This window comes from Nannospalax galili, unplaced genomic scaffold (genome assembly GCF_000622305.1).
Source record: "Nannospalax galili isolate Female #2095 unplaced genomic scaffold, S.galili_v1.0 scaffold158, whole genome shotgun sequence".
Lineage (NCBI taxonomy): Eukaryota > Metazoa > Chordata > Mammalia > Rodentia > Spalacidae > Nannospalax > Nannospalax galili.
In genome coordinates this window covers 8,552,099-8,572,091 of record NW_008345290.1, presented here as the reverse complement: position 1 = coordinate 8,572,091, position 19,993 = coordinate 8,552,099, and the positions used below count along the sequence as shown (strand labels likewise).

The window sequence follows — 19,993 nt, the reverse complement described above, 5'->3', positions numbered from 1 at the left end:
TGAGAAGCAGCAGATGCCGTTAAGGTCCTGGATCCTGTAGATCCCACAGAAGCTCACACAAATCAACATAGGACAGTTTTCTTTGTTTTCTACTGCCTATTTTCCTAGGTCTCATTGCCCACTTCTCCTACTTTTTGTCCTCCCCAAACATGCCTGAATCACTTTGCGGACCTTAGGCACTGCAGTGTGCTTATCCTCGTTCCCAAAACTAGACCAGAAAAACCAACACCAGAAAAATCAGTAGTCTGTGACAGTGGCTGGGAAATTCCCAAGCATATAACAATATATAAATGTGGGCTGATGGTAAATAACTTATGCTTTAAGGAATTGAAATATGTCCTCCAGGTGTACAAAAACGTTAGACAGGCTACACTGGCATTGCCAATGATGGGGAGACGATGAAGGATTACTTACTCTCATTCAAACATCGAGCATGTAGAATTGCTCAAATGAGTTCAGTTCATATAAAGGGTAGACTCAATTTTTCTATAGACCATCTCCATTAGTTTTATCTCTGGTTTCCATGCTAAAAAAGAATCAATCAATTGCTCTGACATTAAAAAGTCACAATATATCAATCGAGCATGAGAGCAGCACACTGTGGTTATTTTTAAGGGCTATGAAAATGTCACTTCCTTAAGCCAGTAGGAGATGCATGCTCTTGCTAACATTGAATCCCAGGGACATTGATGTCTGCTGTTTTATGATCATTCCTCTAGTTTCTAAATCCTGTAATGGTGCAGAATTTCCATAATGGGGCTCATAATGATAAAAGAGAAAACTCAAGGCGTGCTTAATTTTGGAAGTATCCAAGTGTCTTAATGGTGTCTCAGGTCAGGGTACAGCTCCACAGGAAAAGCTCTTGCCTTGCAAGCATGAGCCCCTGGGTTTGATTCCTAGCACCACAGACACAAAACAAGAAAAACACATCTTCTCTAATAAGTGTTCACTGTACAAAAGGCTGTGTGTGCCTGGGGTGGTTTCAGAGACCAAATTTACCTCAGAGAGAAACCTGTTTTCATTCTTCTCCCTAAAGTCCAGGTAGCAGCCTCCACAGTAAATAAGCGCTGTCCTTGGGGTGGAGGGAGGGGACTGCTGTTTAGCCACCCCTCTGTTCTTCCATCAACATATAGATACATTATGGAATAAAGAGCTTTTGTGGACAGTCCTGGGAAAGTAACCATCTCTGACTTTTCTTATGAGGAAACATGTGTTTTGAGTTCTGAATGACTGACTTTTAAACACACATTGGGAACACCACCCAGATGTGTGAGAAATGGGACCTGCCTTCACTAGAGCTGTTTGTAGAAGATCCACTTGGAAGTTCCAGGGGCAGCTCTGAAAATCATTTTAAATGTTGTCAGTTCTTCAGCATTTTTGGTAATGCAACATGCTGTGGTCAAGTAGAAATCAGTTCATCTACCCAGTTTGCGAAAAATCCTAGTATGACGGGTAACATGTTCGTGTATATACATTGCAGTTACAAGTTCAACATAAGAGCCAGGGAGCCAAGTGACAATGGTAAAATAAAAGAACATTTCCCTTTCAACCAAATAATTACGCCATCTTCTCACTGGGCTACATGTATTGAAGAACTTTTTATTGGAAAGGATGAAAAAGCAAGCTTCAGCAATCCCTTTCAAAAGACATTTCCTATGGCAGTCTGGAAAACTTTTCTCAAATATTTCAATTACGATTGTACACAATATCTAGAGATGGGCTATAAACTGGGCACTCAGCATAATGTTTGATAAGGAGATCTTCCTCTCTCATTCTCTTGAATCCTTCTTTCCTACAAAGGCTGGGAGAATTCCTTCAGAAGGATTTCTGAGACTGTTGTTGTCCAAACACGGAACATCAATACCACAGAAAGCCTGTGGCTGTCGTGATAAACAAGATGTCAATAGCAGGCATTTCTGGCAGAACTAAAATATCAAAGGGAAAAGGGAAGTGGTCACTGGCAGACTCTGCTGGTGAAGAACCCGCCTATAACTGCTAAGAACCGGTGGCCAGGGATGAATTTCATGACATATGAGTCACATAACCCAGAGAATCAACTTCACATGATCATAGTTGTTTACTAACATTTTCGTGGCATCTGTCTGTCTAAGTAGTTCTATACTATAATTCTGGAACCAGGAGCTTGATCTCTCTCACCTATTGGCAAATAAAACCTGCTTTTATAGATCTATGCAGTGTCCAATCTACATGTCAGCCAGTGATTTGCATAATCCTCAACACTCTAGCCTTCCCAAATCCTTTCTTCAGCTACCTAATGCAAATAAGATCTGGCTCAAACGTCCCTAAACTAATCATGCTAAGGCCATTTGGAAGGGAGACTATTCCTTGTAAGTTGGCACAGCCGAATAAGCTCCCTATTGTACAAAGAGTGGTTTAGTAGAAAGACATTCATGAATATGTCAGTAGGAGAGGCTCAGGTTCTCGGGTGCTGGCTGGACCCCAGTGTTACACCAGCTTGGTAAAACTTCAAGTGTTTTTTTAAAGCAAGATAAGGAATTTAATTCAGCCTCCCCTTCTGAATCTTAGTAGATCTTCAAGACCCAAATCATTGGCAACAATTTCACCAAGAGTACAAACTGGCCTGAATCCCAACTCTCCTTCCCTTCCAGATATCCATGTCTTTACAGTTGAAGCAATGAACTCAACTAAATGAGCTGTGTATTCTGAGAGTAAAGTACGGAAGTTATTGAGAGGTTGGGGTTGTGTCTTATGCATCTGTGTAAAACCAAAACTTAAAACAGCCTCTCATGAAGCTGGAGAGATGGCTCAGTGGTTAAGAACACTGGTTGTTCTTGCAGAAGACCCGGGTTTGAATTCGAGCACCCATCTGGCAGCTAACAAATGTCTGTTACTCCAGTCCCAGAGGACCAACAGCCTCTTCTGATCTTTACGGGCATTGCATGACATGGGTGCACTTACCTACATGCAGACAATACACGCATACACATAAAATAAAAATGAAAAATTTAAAAAAAACAGCCTGTCATAAAAACTAGTGCTTCTTGAAAACATACACAAATGTGCACTTGCAGAAGTATACAGACACACACACAGACACACACAGACACACACACACACATTTTTATTTCTTGGTACTTGGGAAGAGTCTCATGCATTCTAGGTGGATGCATTACAACTTAGCTATATCCACAAGCCAATTTTTTACATTTGTTGTGAGACACAGTCTCTATATTGTACAAGTTGACCTTGAACTCATTCTGTAGTCCAGATAGCTTTAAACTTATGATCCTTCTGCCTTCTGTGTCTGGAGTAGCTTGGATTACCGGCCTAGGATACTAGGCTCGATAAAAATAACTTTGTGTGTGTGTGTGTGTGTGTGTGTGTGTGTGTGTGTGTGTGCGCGTTCACGTGCATGTGCGCATGCTTACACCCAAGTTTTCTTGCCTATTAGGCAAGCAGTGCATGCCTCAGCCCCTTTTTAAATTTTAATTTGAGACAGGGTCTAGCTAAATTGCCTATATTGTCTTAAACTTGGCAGCATTCTAGCTTGGCATCCCAAGTAGCTGAGATTTACAGGTATGTGCCACCACACCTAAGAAGATTTATTTGTTTTTATTTTATGTGTATGAATGTTTTGCCTGCATGTAAGTATGTGTACCACATGTATGCAGTGCCCTCAGAGGCCAGGAGGGAGCATCAGATCCCTTGGAACTGGAACTATAGGCAGTTGTAGGCCACCATGTGGGTGCTGGGAACCAAACCTGGGTCCTCTGCAAGAGCAGCCTGTGCTCTTAAACTTGGAGCCATCTCTCCAGCCTCAAGATAGCATTTTAATGCTGTTTCCTCAATATTTCCAGGATGCAACTCATCGTTTATCTCCCTGAAAAACCAGCCTCTCCCACCACTCAGATTTACTTATACTAGTGAGTACTGTTCAATAAAATTTCTATGGTGATGGGAGTGTTCCCATCTGTGCTGTTTAATAAGTAGCCACTGGGCACATGCAGCTATTAAATACTTAAAATGTAGCCAGGGAGACTTAGAACTGAATTTTACATTTTGTTTTATATTAATGAATTTAGAATTTAAACAGCTCCATGTGGCTTGTAGCAATTGTATTGGAGATCACAGGGACTTGACTCACCTGTGAAATCTTCCTAGAAAGCTGCTGGGAAATCTCACTCCATGAACATGAAGGGAGATGAGACAGCTCTGCGTTTGACTGTATCATCACATGTATCATACTTAGTCATATATTTATTTACCTGGCTTCTCCATGAGATTGTAAATTCCTGAAGGTTTGGATACTATCATATTCACAGCTGTATTTTTAAGAATCAACTGTAAATTAGCATTTTGAAAGGTATCAATAAAGATGTTTGGAGTAAAGGATGAATGAATGAATGAAGTGCTGAGTAGAATGCTAAAAACATTTTCTTGCGATAAACCTATGAAACGTGCTAGAACAGAGAGAACAACAAGGTTACTAGTGATGATGTCACACATTGTCTTCATCTAAGGAGCCAATGCAACCCTATGAATTCAAACTCTGCTTTATGCTTAACTGGAATTTAGGAACAACTTGTTTGTAGATGCCTCTGGTTGTTAAGCCACTGCTCTGTCCAGACTTGTTCTTTAAGAAAATTCCCAGGAGATGAAGTTTACTGCAATGATGGAGCAAGACAAACATGCTTTTTGCTGTGATGCGATGTTCTCACATACCCCATACTGGTATACAGAACAGCTGGACTCATTCATCAGACTTGAAAATAATCAGGTTTTCACACCCTGTTATCATGGTATGGTTGTTCCAAAGGGCTTGCTGGCAAAGTGCCTTCCCAGCAATGTCCTGGAGATGCAGCTATGTTCATTCAAGAGACTGAAGACCAACATCTCATCTGCTAGTGTTTCATTCAAACCTACTTTCAGAACATAAGAGAAGCTTTCACTCAAACTAAGAATGAGCCTAAGCATTGAGTAAAGGAAATACCCCAGCTGGCATGGCAGTGCTCATGTCATGATGGGATATATAGCTGAGTTTCAGAGCTAGACATAGTCTAAGCATTCATAAATTTTAAAGGGATTTGTATAGCCACAGTAAATATCTATTTTAATGGAATTTAATACATGTTGTTTGGTGAGACTTTGATCTTCTTTGTAATTTTATTCATTGCATTTATTATTTTTCTCAGATTTATTTTTAATGTAAAATTGCTATTACAATAAACAAAATTTTAAAAATAAAATTTCCAACCTAAATGCAGAGAGATAGTAAATGAACTCTGATCTACTCACCTCTTAAATTCGATCACTACCTAGAATTTGACATTTTATTAATTTATTGTCTTCTTTTCTACCTTTGTTAAAGCATTTTAATTTAAATTTTAAATTACATAAAAATATGAAATACTTGGGCATTTGGACATCCTCCTTGTTCAGGCACTGGGCTCATCTTCTTTGCATCTTTCCAATTTTAGTATATGTGCTGCTGAGGGAGTCTTACATTTATCATTGGAATATTTACCAGTATAAGGTGTTTCTGTATGTCTATGATTGAGAACCATAGGTCAGTTGTTCCTAAATTCTGGTTAAGCACACAATAATAACATGTTTGAAATTTGAAAATACTCTACTAAACTATTTTCTAAAATAAATCTTTAACTATTTGAAAAAAAATCAAGAGTCATCTTTACTTTTACCTATTTTAATTCATTGGCAAATTCAAAGCAACAGCTGTGTGATTCCCCTGGGTTTCTATGCTACTGGACACGGGCAGCTATTGTCTCCATGGTAACCAAGCATACCTACCGAAGTTAGGAGTTCAGTTCTACAATCAACTGTATCACATCTTTGCTGAATGAGCAAAATTAAGTTGTTTCATGTCTTAGAGCCCCAGCTTTCTCCACTCTGAGCATACAGGTAAGTATGAGCTTACAGGTAAGCTCTTATGTAAGTATGTTTTAAACATCATGAATTAAATCAGTAACAGAGATGCATCATTAGAAACCGGGATGGGGGAAAACATGTGGAATCAAATTACTATGTACTAAATGATTCTCCTGTGTTATCTCATTTAATGTGCAAAATGAACACTCACCAAGCAGAGGTCCCATGGCTGCTTATCCTACTCTTTAGATGGAGAAATGAACAGGTGACACAAACAGATCCTGCAATCTGATTCCAGTGCTAGTTTTAACCAGTGCATCCACGTGCCTCTCAAAGAGAAATAAGCCCTCACCTCACTCAGGATTCCAGGACAAGCAGTAGCTCCCATTTGAGGCTAGCCTGATGGTATATGTGAGGGAGAAGTATGAAACTCTTCTGGAGATATTAAATTAAGAGTTCCCTTTACCACTAAAGACACCGAGGCTTAATGCCTTCTGATTTACTAGTCAAGATTTCAAAGTTTTGAAAAGGGTAATAACTCCCATTGTCTGTGACCTGTAGTGATTTGAGCTTCTGCTAGGGCTCCTGCTACTCAGCACAAGGTGGGAAGGGAGTAGTCAGTCCTTTCCAGCCAAGGTGGTAATGTGGTTCCCCTTCCTGACTGCTGCCCTGGGAACAAGGAAATGATCTTGTATATGTGTGGGTTTGGAGAGTCAAAACAGAGCCAAGAAAACACCTCAGGACTCTTAAGCTTCCTGGTTAGTTATACAGAAAAGAGGGGCTGTACCAGGGCACTGCTGGTTTGAGAGTAATTATCTGTTCGGTTGCCGTCACTGCTTGACACTCCCTCCACCACTGCAGTCTAATCACTGTGCTGTTCGTAGGTCACCAAAGCAGACATTCAGCATTAAGGATCACATCTGAGGCCCAAATCCTTGATGGCTGCCTGACTTTGGGTACTGTACTCTGTGTATCAGTTCATATGCCTATAAAAGTGAGAGAGCATTAAACAATGCAGCACATCTAAATGCATGGTCTGCTTTCTACACAGCTCCTCACCAAAACCTTACTACATAGAAGGCATAAGGTAAAAAGGCCCATCATCAACAATTAATGAGTGCTTGATATTACTGCATATTAAGAACTCATATGCATACATTGTACAAATAGATATTTGGGGCTAATTATATGCTGGGTATTCAGATCTTTCCCTGCAGGAAGTCAGACACTTGAGGTTACAGCCAGGTTAACAGAGGACTCACTCAACTTTAAAATAATTGACCTCCCCCATGGAACTTAAATTACTTATAATTCCTGTTTAATGTTCTTGATTGAGAATGGATTCAGCAACATTTAATGCTCCAGGAATAATAATAAACTTTAGCTAATATAAATTTTTATCCTCACACAGCAACTAGTGAAATAAAAATGGCCAAGGTTGACTTGGCACATGTGGGACTAAAGCAGGAGCCATATAGACCTCCTCAGCTCATCGTGATGATACAAACACGCATCTTTGGTTTGTTGAAGCTACTTAAGTAAATATTTAAAGAAAGAAAGGCTTGGTAAGATAAGCACAGAAAATGTGGTAGAGTCACATTAGCCAAGAACTTTGCAATAAATAAGTTGAGAAACTATAAAAATCAGAAAGCTTAAGGAGATTAGAAAAAAAACAAACCACAAAACACTTTCCCAGAAAAAGTGTGATGCAAAACAAACAAAAAAAATCTAGGAAAAATACTAAAAGCATACTTTAAGGTGTGTACTCAGTCTCACAGAACAGAAATATAATTAGTAAAGCAAGGCAGTGATGATGGTTAATTAAGCAGAATTTGAAAAATGCAGTGACAACATAGCCTGCTCAATCATGACTCCCAGGGTTCTAGTACCAAAGCTGAAGGTAGAGGATCATGTGAGCCTAGGAGTTTAAGTCCAACCTAGGCAACACAGTGAGACCTGTAACAAATGAAGAGAAAGGGCAAGGGGAGGAAGGAAAAAAGAGAAAAAAAGAAAGAAAGAAAAAACAAGAAACTCTTTCTTAAACCACGGAAAATGGGATCATAGGGTAAATCTGAGTGACAGAGCACTTGTTTACCATGAGCAAGGCCCTGAGTTCAACCCCAGTATTGTATTAAAAGAGAGATGGGAGGGAAAGAAAGGAGAGAGAGGCATATGTGGGCTTAAAGCAGGAAACTTAAAGGAAGGAAGGAAGGAAGGACAGAAGGAGTATGGGAAAGAGAGAGAGAGAGAGAGAGAGAGAGAGAGAGAGAGAGAGAGAGAGAGAGAGAGAGAACCAGGGCAGATTTAGCCAAGAGAAAAGTGAACCGAAAATGACGTCAAAAGCCACAACGAAGGAAATGCAAACAAAATCTGTCAAAGATTTTATTTAAAAAATAATAATGCTAAATATACCTGGAAAAGCTATAAAATGAGTACCTAATCTTGTATTACAGGAAAGGATAAAATTTAGTACAAATTTTAAGAACTTTAACAGTATTCAAAGTTTTTATTCCTTTTTGACCTATTAATCTTAATTCTGGGACTCTCTCTTCAGGAAATAATCAAGATACAATTAAATAACTTCAGAGTAGCTATTTCTTTTACTTTTGTGATTAAAGGACTATTTATAGAGAAAAAATTCCAAATATCCTAGAAGCTAAATAACAAAATAGTTAATCTATTAATGTGATCTCCATGGCATAAATCTTCTAATTATTAAAATGTTTTTGAAAGACATTTAATGATAGGAGAAAATTTTCATAATATGAAAACCTTAAAGCACAAGTTATCAACTGGGCATGTAGTGTGCAGTCAATTTTAGTATATAACATACATAAAATGGGAAAAATAAATAAAAAATAATATTGGCACCATATAGTATTTATATATTTTATTAATTAGACTAGACTGGAATACATGATTTTGTGGTTTTTTAAAGCAATGAATTCTTGGGCCTGCATCAAGGATTTCAATACTAAAGTGTCAACATCCTTGACATAAGGTCACCTCACTTTCAGATGGTGCCAAATTGTGGACCTCCTGGGTGTGAGGTTTCACACAGAGTGGCGCTCACTGTAGCTGGCAGAACTCCAAGTATTAATCCTGATATCTGGTGAATTGTGGGAAGGATACATGCCCACTAAACATTTATCTCTCACAGGCATATTGAGGCTCTTGAAACTTTGCTACTCATGAGCCAATTGGTTAAAAGTTAAAAGCCTATCTTCTGCCTAAAACTTAAAAGATAAACAAACAGGGCCTTTAGAGATGGCTCAGCAGTTAAGAGCACTCGCTTACTGCTGTTCCAGATGACCCAGGTTTGGTTCCAAGCACCCACATAGCAGCTAACACTGGTCCTTAACTCTAGTTCCAGGGGATCCAACATCCTGTTTTGGCCTCTACAGGCACCAGGCACACATGTGGTGCACTTACATACATGTAGGCAAAATATTCATACACGTGGAACTAAAAAAACTTCTAAAACTACATAAACAGGGACTGGAGAGATGGCTCGGGGTTAAGAGCACTGGCTGCTCTTGCAGAAGACCTGGGTTCGATTCCCAGCACCTATATAGTGGCTAACAACCACCTGTCACTCCAGTTCCAGGGGATCCAATGCCCTCTTCTGACCTCAGTGGGCATTGCATGACACAGGTGTGCTTACATACATGTAGGCAATACTCTCATACACATAAAATACAAATAATAGCTAAAATATTTTAAATATATATTAACAAACAGCTCACAATGTTAGATGACATATTGGGTCACAGTATTATCTCTAAGTTAGTTATCAAACTTCTTCCTTTGTTTTATTAAAGAATATTTATTGAGTACCTAGTGTATGCAAAAAAAAGTGCCCAGCTGGGGATATGGAACAAGGAGTTTGCAGGTTGGAACTGATGCAGGAATGAGACAATGATCAATGAGGACATTATATTTTTTCATGAGAAAAAGACAAACAAGGCCCAAGCAGAGTCCACCTAAGCAGAAGGCATGGCTTCTGTCCACTTCCCAAGTGAAAAGACTTCCCAGGGATGATGTGCATGAGTTGAGTTTGATAATAAAAACACCAAGCTTGTAGAAGCCAAGAAATTGTAAGCTGAGGAGACAGGAGATGATAGGCTAGGAACCCAGCTCTTGAGCGGGTCTTTGAGAAAATGAGAGAAGGGGCTGAAGGACGAGAAGTCAGGCTGAAGCCTCGTGAGCTGTCCTGTCCACAGGAGTGCAGCTACTTAAACACACCTTCTGTTCTGGTGACTGCACAGACTTTGGAAATGAACTCAACTGTGTTGTTTAACTACCTGTATTGTTAGAACTTAATATTGAGGACCTGGCAATGCCTCAAGTTGACCAAGGTGAACAGAACAATCATACAGTACTTTCCAGCTAGCTTTTCAAACTAATATGAGGTTTTAAAACATTCTATTTTATGTGTATGACTGTTTTATTTGCATGTATAGAAGTGTACCACATGTGTGCAATGCCCACAGAGGTCAGAAGAGGGTGTTGGATCCCCTGGAACTGGAGTTACAGGTGGATGGTTGTTAGCCACCACATACGTTCTAGGAATCAATCAAACCAAGGTCCTCTGGAAGAACAGCAAGTGTTCTTAAACACTGAGTCATTTCCCCAGCCCCCAATGTGATTTTTTTAAAGACTTTTAAAAGGATACCAACAGAGAAAATTGTACTTCGTTGTGTTTATACTTTAAAATTGGATTTTCCTTTTTGTTTTTTAAGAAAATAAAAGCCCAAACCATTATGTAAGCTTCCTACCAACACCACAGTTTTTATTACCCCCAGGTTTGAATCATTTGATAGATCTGTATTTCTCACATAAAAAAACAAACAACAGCAACAACAAAAAACAAGGCAGAGCCAAGATCTCAAGTGCAAAGCAAAAACTTTTGTTATTAGTTGTTCTGGCAAAACTTCTAGAAAGTATAAATTGTGTACTTTCCAAGAAAATAGGCTGAAATATATCTCTGCAGAACAGAACTTCCTTGTAACAAGATTTGTTCAATTTCCTTTTCTGTCTCTGGCTTTTGTGATACAAGTGGAGCTTATTTGTGCAATGTTCCAAAGCAGACAAGGACACATGTGTGTGCACGGGTACAGATCCACAGGGAAGAGGAACTCGAAAGCTCTGAGAGGGTGTGTCCCCAGAAGAACCCACGTTCCTTGCCCAGATGCAGCTGACTTCAGACTTGGGAACATTAAACTAACAAAAAAACAAGACCCAGCAATGCACGTGCTAAGCTGGATGACAGAGGCCATAAGCAATCAGGATTGTGTTTCACCTATTGCCATGGTGACAAAAACAGTGTGGATACGGGAAGAAAAAAGAAAGAAAAATGGGAAGGCCATTAGTCTTAAGAGAATGTCTGAACATGCAAGGAGCCAGCTGTGAGGGTGGAGAGGGAGCTAGGAAGGAGACCACATCCCTGTGAGATGATTTTCTTGAGACGGGGGTCTCATTTTGTACTCCAGGCTGGCCCCCAAAGTTCTGGGGAGACTCCTGTCTCAAACTCCTTAATGCCGGGATGGCAGGTATGTGCCACCATGCTTGGCTCAGTTTAGATCTATTTCAATATTTATGCTTCAATAATACATTGCCCAAGCAAGAGCCATCAGAGCCCCAAGAAAACAGTGATGAGAGGGAGAAAATGGTTGGTGAGGGCAAAACCAACACTGTTTGCACTAGATGCCAAGATAAAATATTTGGGATGGAGTCCTATGCTGGCATGTAAGTTACTATAACTTGACAGCCTCCAGTCCTGACCACCGAGTCGCACCAAGAACCAGACAACTGAATCTGTGCATTTGGGCTCTGGATGGCTTCCTGTGTTTCCCAGTAACATGAAAGAGAAATGCCCCATTTCCTCCCACATGCACTTTGCCCCACCACCTTCTACAGAAAAAGCCTCAATTAACAGTCACCTTGGAAAGTGCCCTACAGCAGCCAGCAGCAAGCTTGCCCTGACCATTCCTCACGAGCCCAGACAGCAAAACTCATTCCATTTGAAAATCAGGTTCTAATTTTCTGCCTATGACAGTCTGTGACCTTAGACAAGTTACTAACTTGAACTTCAAACCTTTGCTTCTCAAAGGTGTTTTCCTAAAAATATTCCCAAACCACTTCCTTGCTTTGGCATGTGTTGATAATTTCTAAATTCTTCTTTTGAAGAGAAGTCTCATCTTATACTTGGGATTCTGACTAGCATAGGGACAGTGCTGTAGCAACTTCCTCTGTCACTGGGGTGTTTTCAATGACCTCCGAATCCAAGAATTTCCATTTTATGTAACAAATGATGTGGTATATTACTCCATGACATATCCTAGTGTAAAATAGGCACAACGCCAGTGGCAAATGAGAAGTCCAATAGAAAAGTGCTGTCAGCTCTCAGACTGATGTGGCTTTTGTTCTTTAATAATAATAGCCAATATAATCCATCCCTTATATTGAGAATACAACTACAGAGAAGAATTTGTCCCCGAATTTAGAAAGGCCTTGGAAGATTTAATAGGCTTACACTAAGCAGTGACCAGGCCTGAGCTTCTTCTTAGTTTATGCACCAAATCTTATTCCTATAAAGGTTTGCTTTTATTCAGAATAAGTTACCATGATAGATGACATGTGGAGGCAGGACAAACAGAAAGAAGACCTGAGCTTAAGGCCTGGTGATACATGCTGCAGGAAAAGCCACTTAACCTCTCTGTGTCTATAAAATAAGTATAATAATATTTTTCTGATGACTTTTCAGAGATTCCAGGGGTTCCAATGATATAATACAAATGAGAACATAGTACAATTTGCAAAGGGCTCTCCTAGGTAAGACCCACACCATATTCTATCAGCTGCATGTGCTTCCAAAACTTATTCAGATTCTTAGTATACTATTTGGAAAACGAGATGAACAGTATCTCTATCACCATATTACAGAAGGATTAAATGAGAGGGTATTACAAGATGTTTCACAGAGTTCTGCTGCATATATAAACGTTTATTTAGTGGTGACAAACACTATTTTCTACCACAGTGTTCTAAGAAGGTAAATTGCCTATAAAATGAGACATGTTGAACAGAATAGTGAAGATGCAGATGGCTAATGTTATTCTCACGGAATCTTACATAATTCCTATGAGTCTGCTTCTGGGGCAGTGGTTTCCAGAGGAGCAAAGGAGGAGGTTCTGAAAAAAAATAGTCACTTAGTTCAGTCTATCATCATGTTTTGATTACTGCAGGGACACATGGCGGCTAGCATGACTCAAAGTTAATGAGAGCTTCCTTAGAGTCAACAGCCTTTCCTGCCCGGTCGGGAAGCTTCTGCAAAGCAGACGGTTAGTTATTCACTGCTTTTGACTCCTGCACTTTTAGGAAATGAAGCTGGGGCTGATTAAAGCCAACAGGCCAATAGCAGAACCACATTTCTGAGGCGTGCCAGACAGATGCTACCTGGACTGTCTTTTCATGGGTATGAACTATCCAGGCAGTGCCACAGGGAGCTGGACTTGCCTGTGATTTATCTGTTGGACAGTGGGTGGCCAAGGGGCACCATCGGCAAATAGTCATCCTGCTTCATAATTAGGGAGGGGAAAGGCAAACACAAACACACCCAAGTTGACATTCAAAACAAAGTGGGTATTTAAACAGGGCTTGCTCACCCTACCAGCCTCGTTCTTGTCTGCCACTCTGTGAGGAGGAAGCCATGAGCCAACGCACTGTTGGTGATTTATGGGACCTGGCAAAAAAGCACACTCTGGGGTTGTAACATGAAGACTCAAGAATGGGCCCAGCTTTGTGCTTAATTGATGACTTCTTCTCCCTAAGTCTCTAGTGGTATCTTATTTGAGCAAAGAGACTTTCAGACAAGGCCTCTCTTAGTGCCCTCAATCTCAAAAAGATCTTAACTCTCCAGTCCTTATGGTTTCTGCCCTCATTTATGTATGCATAGATTTATGCATTTATTCAATTAACTGCCAACATAACTAAATGAGGCATTGGAAATCAGTGACAGATCCATGTGACCAGTCCATCAAAGGGGAAGAAACAGAATTAGCTATTGATTGCTTTGTTTCATAGGAGGGCAATGATAGTCCAACTTCTGTGTTCTAAGGAACACATATTGCTTTTCTCTCCAGGAAAAAACATGGTGGGTGTTTGAGATATTTTCTGACAAAATCAAATACAGTCAGCTTCTTCTGATTTCTTATTAGCATCTTAGATTTTGCCCTGCTCCTACTGTGTCATGCCATCATGGTAACTTATTCTGAATTAGCCCAGATTTTATCTAGTTTTATCTTCTTCTTCTCAGCCTACCCTTGCTCTCTACCAGCTCTATCTCACCACTGTTCTTAGCAGTGTTGGTTCCTTTCATGATTTCAACTCAACTGCATACAAGCCAGTTAAATTCAGTTCCCATTCATGTGCCTTTTGCAGTTTGAGGAGGCTTCAAAATGCAAGAACTCTGTCTGAGGAGCTTCCAGTCAATCAAGTAGGGGAGACATATGTATAAGAAAAAGCAGCAGAACTGGACCAGAGTTACAGAGCTCAGACTAAACTGAGAAGGAAGCACAGCCTTGGCGCAATATTCCAAGTATCTGAAGGTCCAAGCTATCCTTGCTGCCTCCCATCTGTATATAAATATAAGCTTAAACGAATGATTTAATTTGACAATTACTAGCATCTGGTAATTATGTCATATTTTTATCCTGTGGAGCAGTGTTATAATCAGAAAGGTTTGTCACTGGACTGAAGTGCATACACAAAGCCCTGGGTTCAATCCCCAGTATGGTATAAACCATATGTGGTGGTGCCCACCCACAATCTCAGGACTCAGGTAAGAAAGGCAGGAGGCAGGAGGATCAGAAGTTGAAGATCATCCTCCCAGGCTACCTAGAGACTTTAAGGCCAGCCTGCGCTATTTGAAACCCTGTATCAAAAATAAATGAATTTTTAAAAAAACACCAAAAACCCTGTCATTGGAGCCAAAGACTAGCTTTTGCTTTTGCTAAGTAACATGTCATTAAGTGAGTTTTTAAACCTCTTGTTCCCTTGGCTATATAGTAGGGGCAGTACTTTTGTCATGGGGACAAAATCAGACACAGCCACACATACTTTCTTTCCTAGCAATGTTCCATAGCCTTCACTAACCCTGTCCAAACTGAAGGTAAAACCAGCAGAGCAGCCAGACCCTCTGAGAACAGCTACTCATATGCCATCATTCATTTTAACTGCCTTCCACATTATGGTTGTCACCTCACTGATAGTAAGACACAAGGCAGGCATGTAGAAAAGTTCGCCCATGGAAACTTTTTCATTTTCCAGACTTATTATCAATTTCTCTGAAACAAAAATTCTTTCAAAGCTAGACAGACTTTGTCTAATTTCCACTAAAAGAAATGTAGCTTTCCCACATCCTCAGGAAAGCTAGTATGGGCTACCTAGTGAGTTCAAGGTGAGCCTAGGTAACTTAACAAGACCGTGTCTCAAATACAAATAAAAAAGACCCAGAGTATGGGAATACAGAGAAAAAGAATAAGAAAAGGAGGAAAGAAACTATTCTTCATAGCAACGAGGAAACAAATGCATCATTCTGCCATCACTTCCTCACTGAAGACCGGAACTATTCCTGTCCCATGATGCTTTGTACTTCTCTTATCTTTGTTCTCTCCGTTGCCTCCCTTTTCCCTCATGCTCATCCCCCACCCCCCCACCCCACCCCACCCCCACCCCCCCTCTTCTCCTCTTAATTTTAAAAATATTCAGCAGGTACCTCGAGATTTTCTTTTCAGTTTCCCACCCCACACACACCCCTCCTCTTCTCTTCTGAATGTTAAAAATATCCAGCAGGTACCTAGTGATTTTCTTTCTAGTAGACCCCACTTTCATCTAAGATATCCAAACTCCAAGAATCTGGAAGAACAGCCTGCTATTTGGGGTGGTGAGAAAGATGGAAGGGTCTCAAGTGTTTGAGTCTGTGCTGAGCCCCATATATGCTGTGCACTTAATGTGAAACCAGCTCACCACTGGCTTAATTCTTCAGAAAGAGAAAAACCCATAAAACTAAACTATAATCAGACTTATGAGAAAAGTAGCTTGGACAGTACATTGATACTAATGTGCTGAAAATCAAAGATCAGCACACGTTTCCTAGTTAAGATGTCTCAGATTGACACACTTGTGAATTCGGTAAGCACCCCCACCTTAGTCTCCCCAAGAGCAGAATGAGTGATATCCCTCAAAGGAAACAGACACATTCTAACAAGCAATTCCTGATCAATGAGCTTTTCCTGAAGTTGTGCTTTGAAAGCAGTCCTGTCTTAAGCTTTTGTCCTGCTTCAAATCCTGCAAGTTCAGGATGGTGATTTTTTTGTGAGGGGCCAACAGGGAGTTTGAAATGAACCCTCTGACGCAGTCCTCAAGAGGGTGCTGTGGTGGGGTAACACTTCCCAGGCAGCTGATTACTTCCTAGTACACTCTGAGAATACACCCTGCCTAGGACATTCATCACAAAGGCCCACGTGTGACCTTAGGAAAAATCCTTGAGGTCAGTGAAAAAAGAGTCTCTGTTGAAATCTGGAATCCATCCCCTTCTCACACAGGAAGAAATTAGGCATAGAACAACAAAGCCCACAGTTCAGCGAAAACTGGGAGGCTCTGGCTGATGGTAAAGCCATGGCATATATTTTTTTCTTCACTACTTGGTATTTCATAAAAGCTTTTCATCTGTGTAGCACCAAAGATGCTAGAAAGTACTATATGATCAATACATGCCAATAACTGTAAGGAGGGACTACAGTGAGCAGAATCAGATTAGAGATGCTGACTGGCAAATTCAAGTTTACCTAACAGTTTTCTAAACTGCTATATAAATCATATTCTGACAAACATAAGTGGCCAGTACTACTGTTTCTCCCTTTGAAATAAGGAATTGATCATAGCAGAGGCAGTAGAGATGAGAGCTAGAGCTGGAGATAAAAGCTGTGCTCTCCAGGCCCCAGCTCTGAGATCGAGTTCATAAGCCTGGACATCACCAGCCTGGAAATATTTACGCACTTAGAGCATGAATCAGCAGAGTGGTGAGCTTGCTCAATGCATTTAGCTCAGCATGCATTTGGGGGCTAACACTATTTTTATAAGAGAAAGCCCATTCCCTTTTGTTTCCAGATGACATTACTCACAACTAATTTGCCTTTCCGTATGATTTATTTCATATGTGTAAATAATTATAAACCTGTGCTACCTTTGGAGGCATTTTTTTTTTCCTTTGGCAGCAAGAGGAGAGGTAAGACATTATCTTAGTAGAATAGCAACACAAAATTCACTGAAAATCAGTTGGTGAGAACATATGGTTTGAAATTATGTTTCACAATCCATCTCTCCTTTGTCTGAAAGGTTTCTCAAGAGGGACAGACCTCAAGCTAGAAAGAAGACTGAAGAATCATCCAGCAGGGGGACAGAAGGTGTCAGACACAGACCCAACATAGTTACTCATGTATTCATAAAGAACTTAATTTCATTTCTTCTTAAGTACCTTCACAGTTCAGTTTTTATTTCCCCTTTAAAAAAATAGGTAAATGGCATTACTTTGGTCTCCAAAACAGATGCCAATTTGAACTTTATTCTGCCAGCAAGTATTTGGTTTGGCTCTGCAGGGCTTGAGTTGAAAAATATTTGCCAATTCCAAAAAGATTTAATGAGCTTTGTTGCAGATGCTGTGCCATCTGGCACATCATGGGGCTGTGGCAGAGCAGAGTGCTCTCTTGCCCACAGATTTCATTTGCCTAGGGTAGGCAACACTGGGCATTCAGCTGATTCTTGGGGTCAAGAAGCTACAGGTCAAATAAGTGAGGTTTCCAAAGGAAGTGGATAGTGTACGCTGGGAGGTGGGGGTTTTGGGACTGGGGCTGACTCCCATGTGGGCATGAAGGATAATGTCAGAATGGTCCACAGCATCCTCACACTGACCATCACACATAGTCCTTGATGCTGCCAGCCAGCATTCCAGATACATCACACACTTTCAGAAAAAAACTATTTTTATCCAATATCAGATACTTAAAAACAAACAAAAAAACAAAAAACCCACAAAAACAACAACAAAGGACCCAAACAGAAAAACAACACACAAGCAACAACAAACCACTGTGGTGTATTTAACTATCTATATGAACTATGGCATTAAAATTTAACTATCTCAAACCCGAATGAACTTCTTAAACAGAAATTTCGCTTTATATTGCAAATATAGACAGAGCTGGCTTTATTAATATCTGGTATAATATAGATGCACAAATCCATCACAACATGTTGAAAGACTGGCCTCACTACCCCCAAAGTCACAGGTTGAAAGTCACTGAAGGCCTGGCATCTGAAACCAGCGCAGGTTGCAAGGAAACAAGATTCTTATCCTTCCAAACCAATGTCACATCTGAGAACTATGTTAAAAAATGCAAAGTGTTTCCATATTGATGTGTGCTTAGGAATCAACGGTCTGTTTTAATGCCATGGGGATAGTGGGGGTGACACTGAGGGGAGCTCTGAAATATTTTTGTTATTTCCTATAATGAGCAGCTATACACATACTTGGGTATATATCTCACCCCAACTCCAGCACACTTCTCCAAAGTTCTCAGTGTCCCTTAACATCACATGTCATTCTGGTACTTGAGACCTGATTATTTGATGCCAAGAGCCTGTAATGAACACCTAGAATAAAATGCCAATCTCTGAACTGCCTCTCCAGAGAAATAGCTATTCGCCAAGACAAAGACAGAGCTCTCTACCTGGCTTCATGGAAGTTTTAGAGTCAGAGTAGAACTCAAAAGAAACACTCATGATGCAATGAAAGGATGACTGGAACTGTTATTTACCATTTTGGCTTCGGAATGCATTGGCTGGACTTGGGGAGAAGCACAGGGGTTGCTGAGGTTTGGACCTTGCATGCCCATGATGCTGGAGTTCACTGACATTTGTCTCTCCATCTAAGAGAAAGGAAAGCAACAGAATTAGAGGAGAAAGGCAGCCTAGGCCACAAATAAAGCTGCACTTTACTTCCAAATGGATTGTTCAGCACTTCATTGACGAGCTGAGAAACCACAGGCTTAGTGTAGGTAAGCAATGCACTAGTTTGTCTTGAATCTGAGCACACCAAAGAATCATCCACTTCTGTGTCTACTCTAGAAAATTCCCAGTGCCTGGTCATGGTAGATGATGCCAAAGAAAACTATTGCATATTTCCACTTCAACTGTCACTAATCATATGTATTTTTACTTATTGCTATAAGGAATAATACATGCATAAAATGTTAAAATGTTTTGTAATGTTATCTTAGCATAGCCTTGGTATTTTCCTTTCTGCTCTATTTTATATAGTAAACATGAACCATTTGACAATTAAAAAAAAATTAATGTTAAAAGGAACTCTGTCCTCTATGGTGGGTCTTTCTGTCATTCCAGTTCACTGACACAGTCAAAACGATCCAGATGTGCCAAGTATTGGTGGCATAGGCCTATAATCTCAGCGCTTGGTAGGCAGAGCTGGGGGGATCACGTGTCTGAGGTCATCCTAGGCTACGTAAGAAGTTCTAGGTCAGCCTGAGTTATATAGCAGCATCCAAACCCTACCCCAACAACAATCAACTCTGCCTGCAGATAAAAATCTATGTGAGCATTTATGCTGCTGCCCCTTTGGGTACCTCTTCCTCATTTTAACCTGTCAGGCACTCAGCAGCTACAGTGCCATGCCTCACAGTAGGTTTAGGCTTTACATAAAGAAGGAAGGAGCTAGGAGGAATCACACATCACACATGATCAGCTTATCCTATGTGTTCTCCTGCTGGTCTGCCAGCCTAGATTTAATATCATGCAAATACCCAAACACCCTGAACCCTGGCATATTCCGGGTGTTTTATTAAGTTATTACAAGTTAAGGATTCCCCCTCTGACATGCCTTAGATTTTTTTAAAACTCAATTTTAGATGTTTTAGGATTAGGGAATACTTACCTGTACATAATAAGCTATCCAGAAAATGAAATTCAATCCTTAACGTGAAACTCATCCATATTTCAGATCAGCCTATACACACAGCCAGCAGCTAATGTTACATGAAGTTTTTCA

General features: G+C 40.2%; 1 protein-coding gene across 4 annotated transcripts in view; it reads right to left on the bottom strand.

Moving 5' to 3' along the window:
- The window catches only part of Creb5 (cAMP responsive element binding protein 5), a 441,434-nt gene that overhangs the window by 90,966 nt on the left and 330,475 nt on the right, over positions 1-19,993 (bottom strand). For all 4 annotated transcript variants that reach the window (XR_003850850.1, XM_008841521.3, XM_029567541.1 and 1 more), the window contains one exon: positions 18,747-18,857. Coding sequence is in view for 3 of the 4 variants with exons in the window: in XM_008841521.3 (XP_008839743.1) it covers positions 18,747-18,857 (111 nt within the window). In the remaining variant the exon portion in view is untranslated. The remainder of the gene's footprint in view (positions 1-18,746; positions 18,858-19,993) is intronic.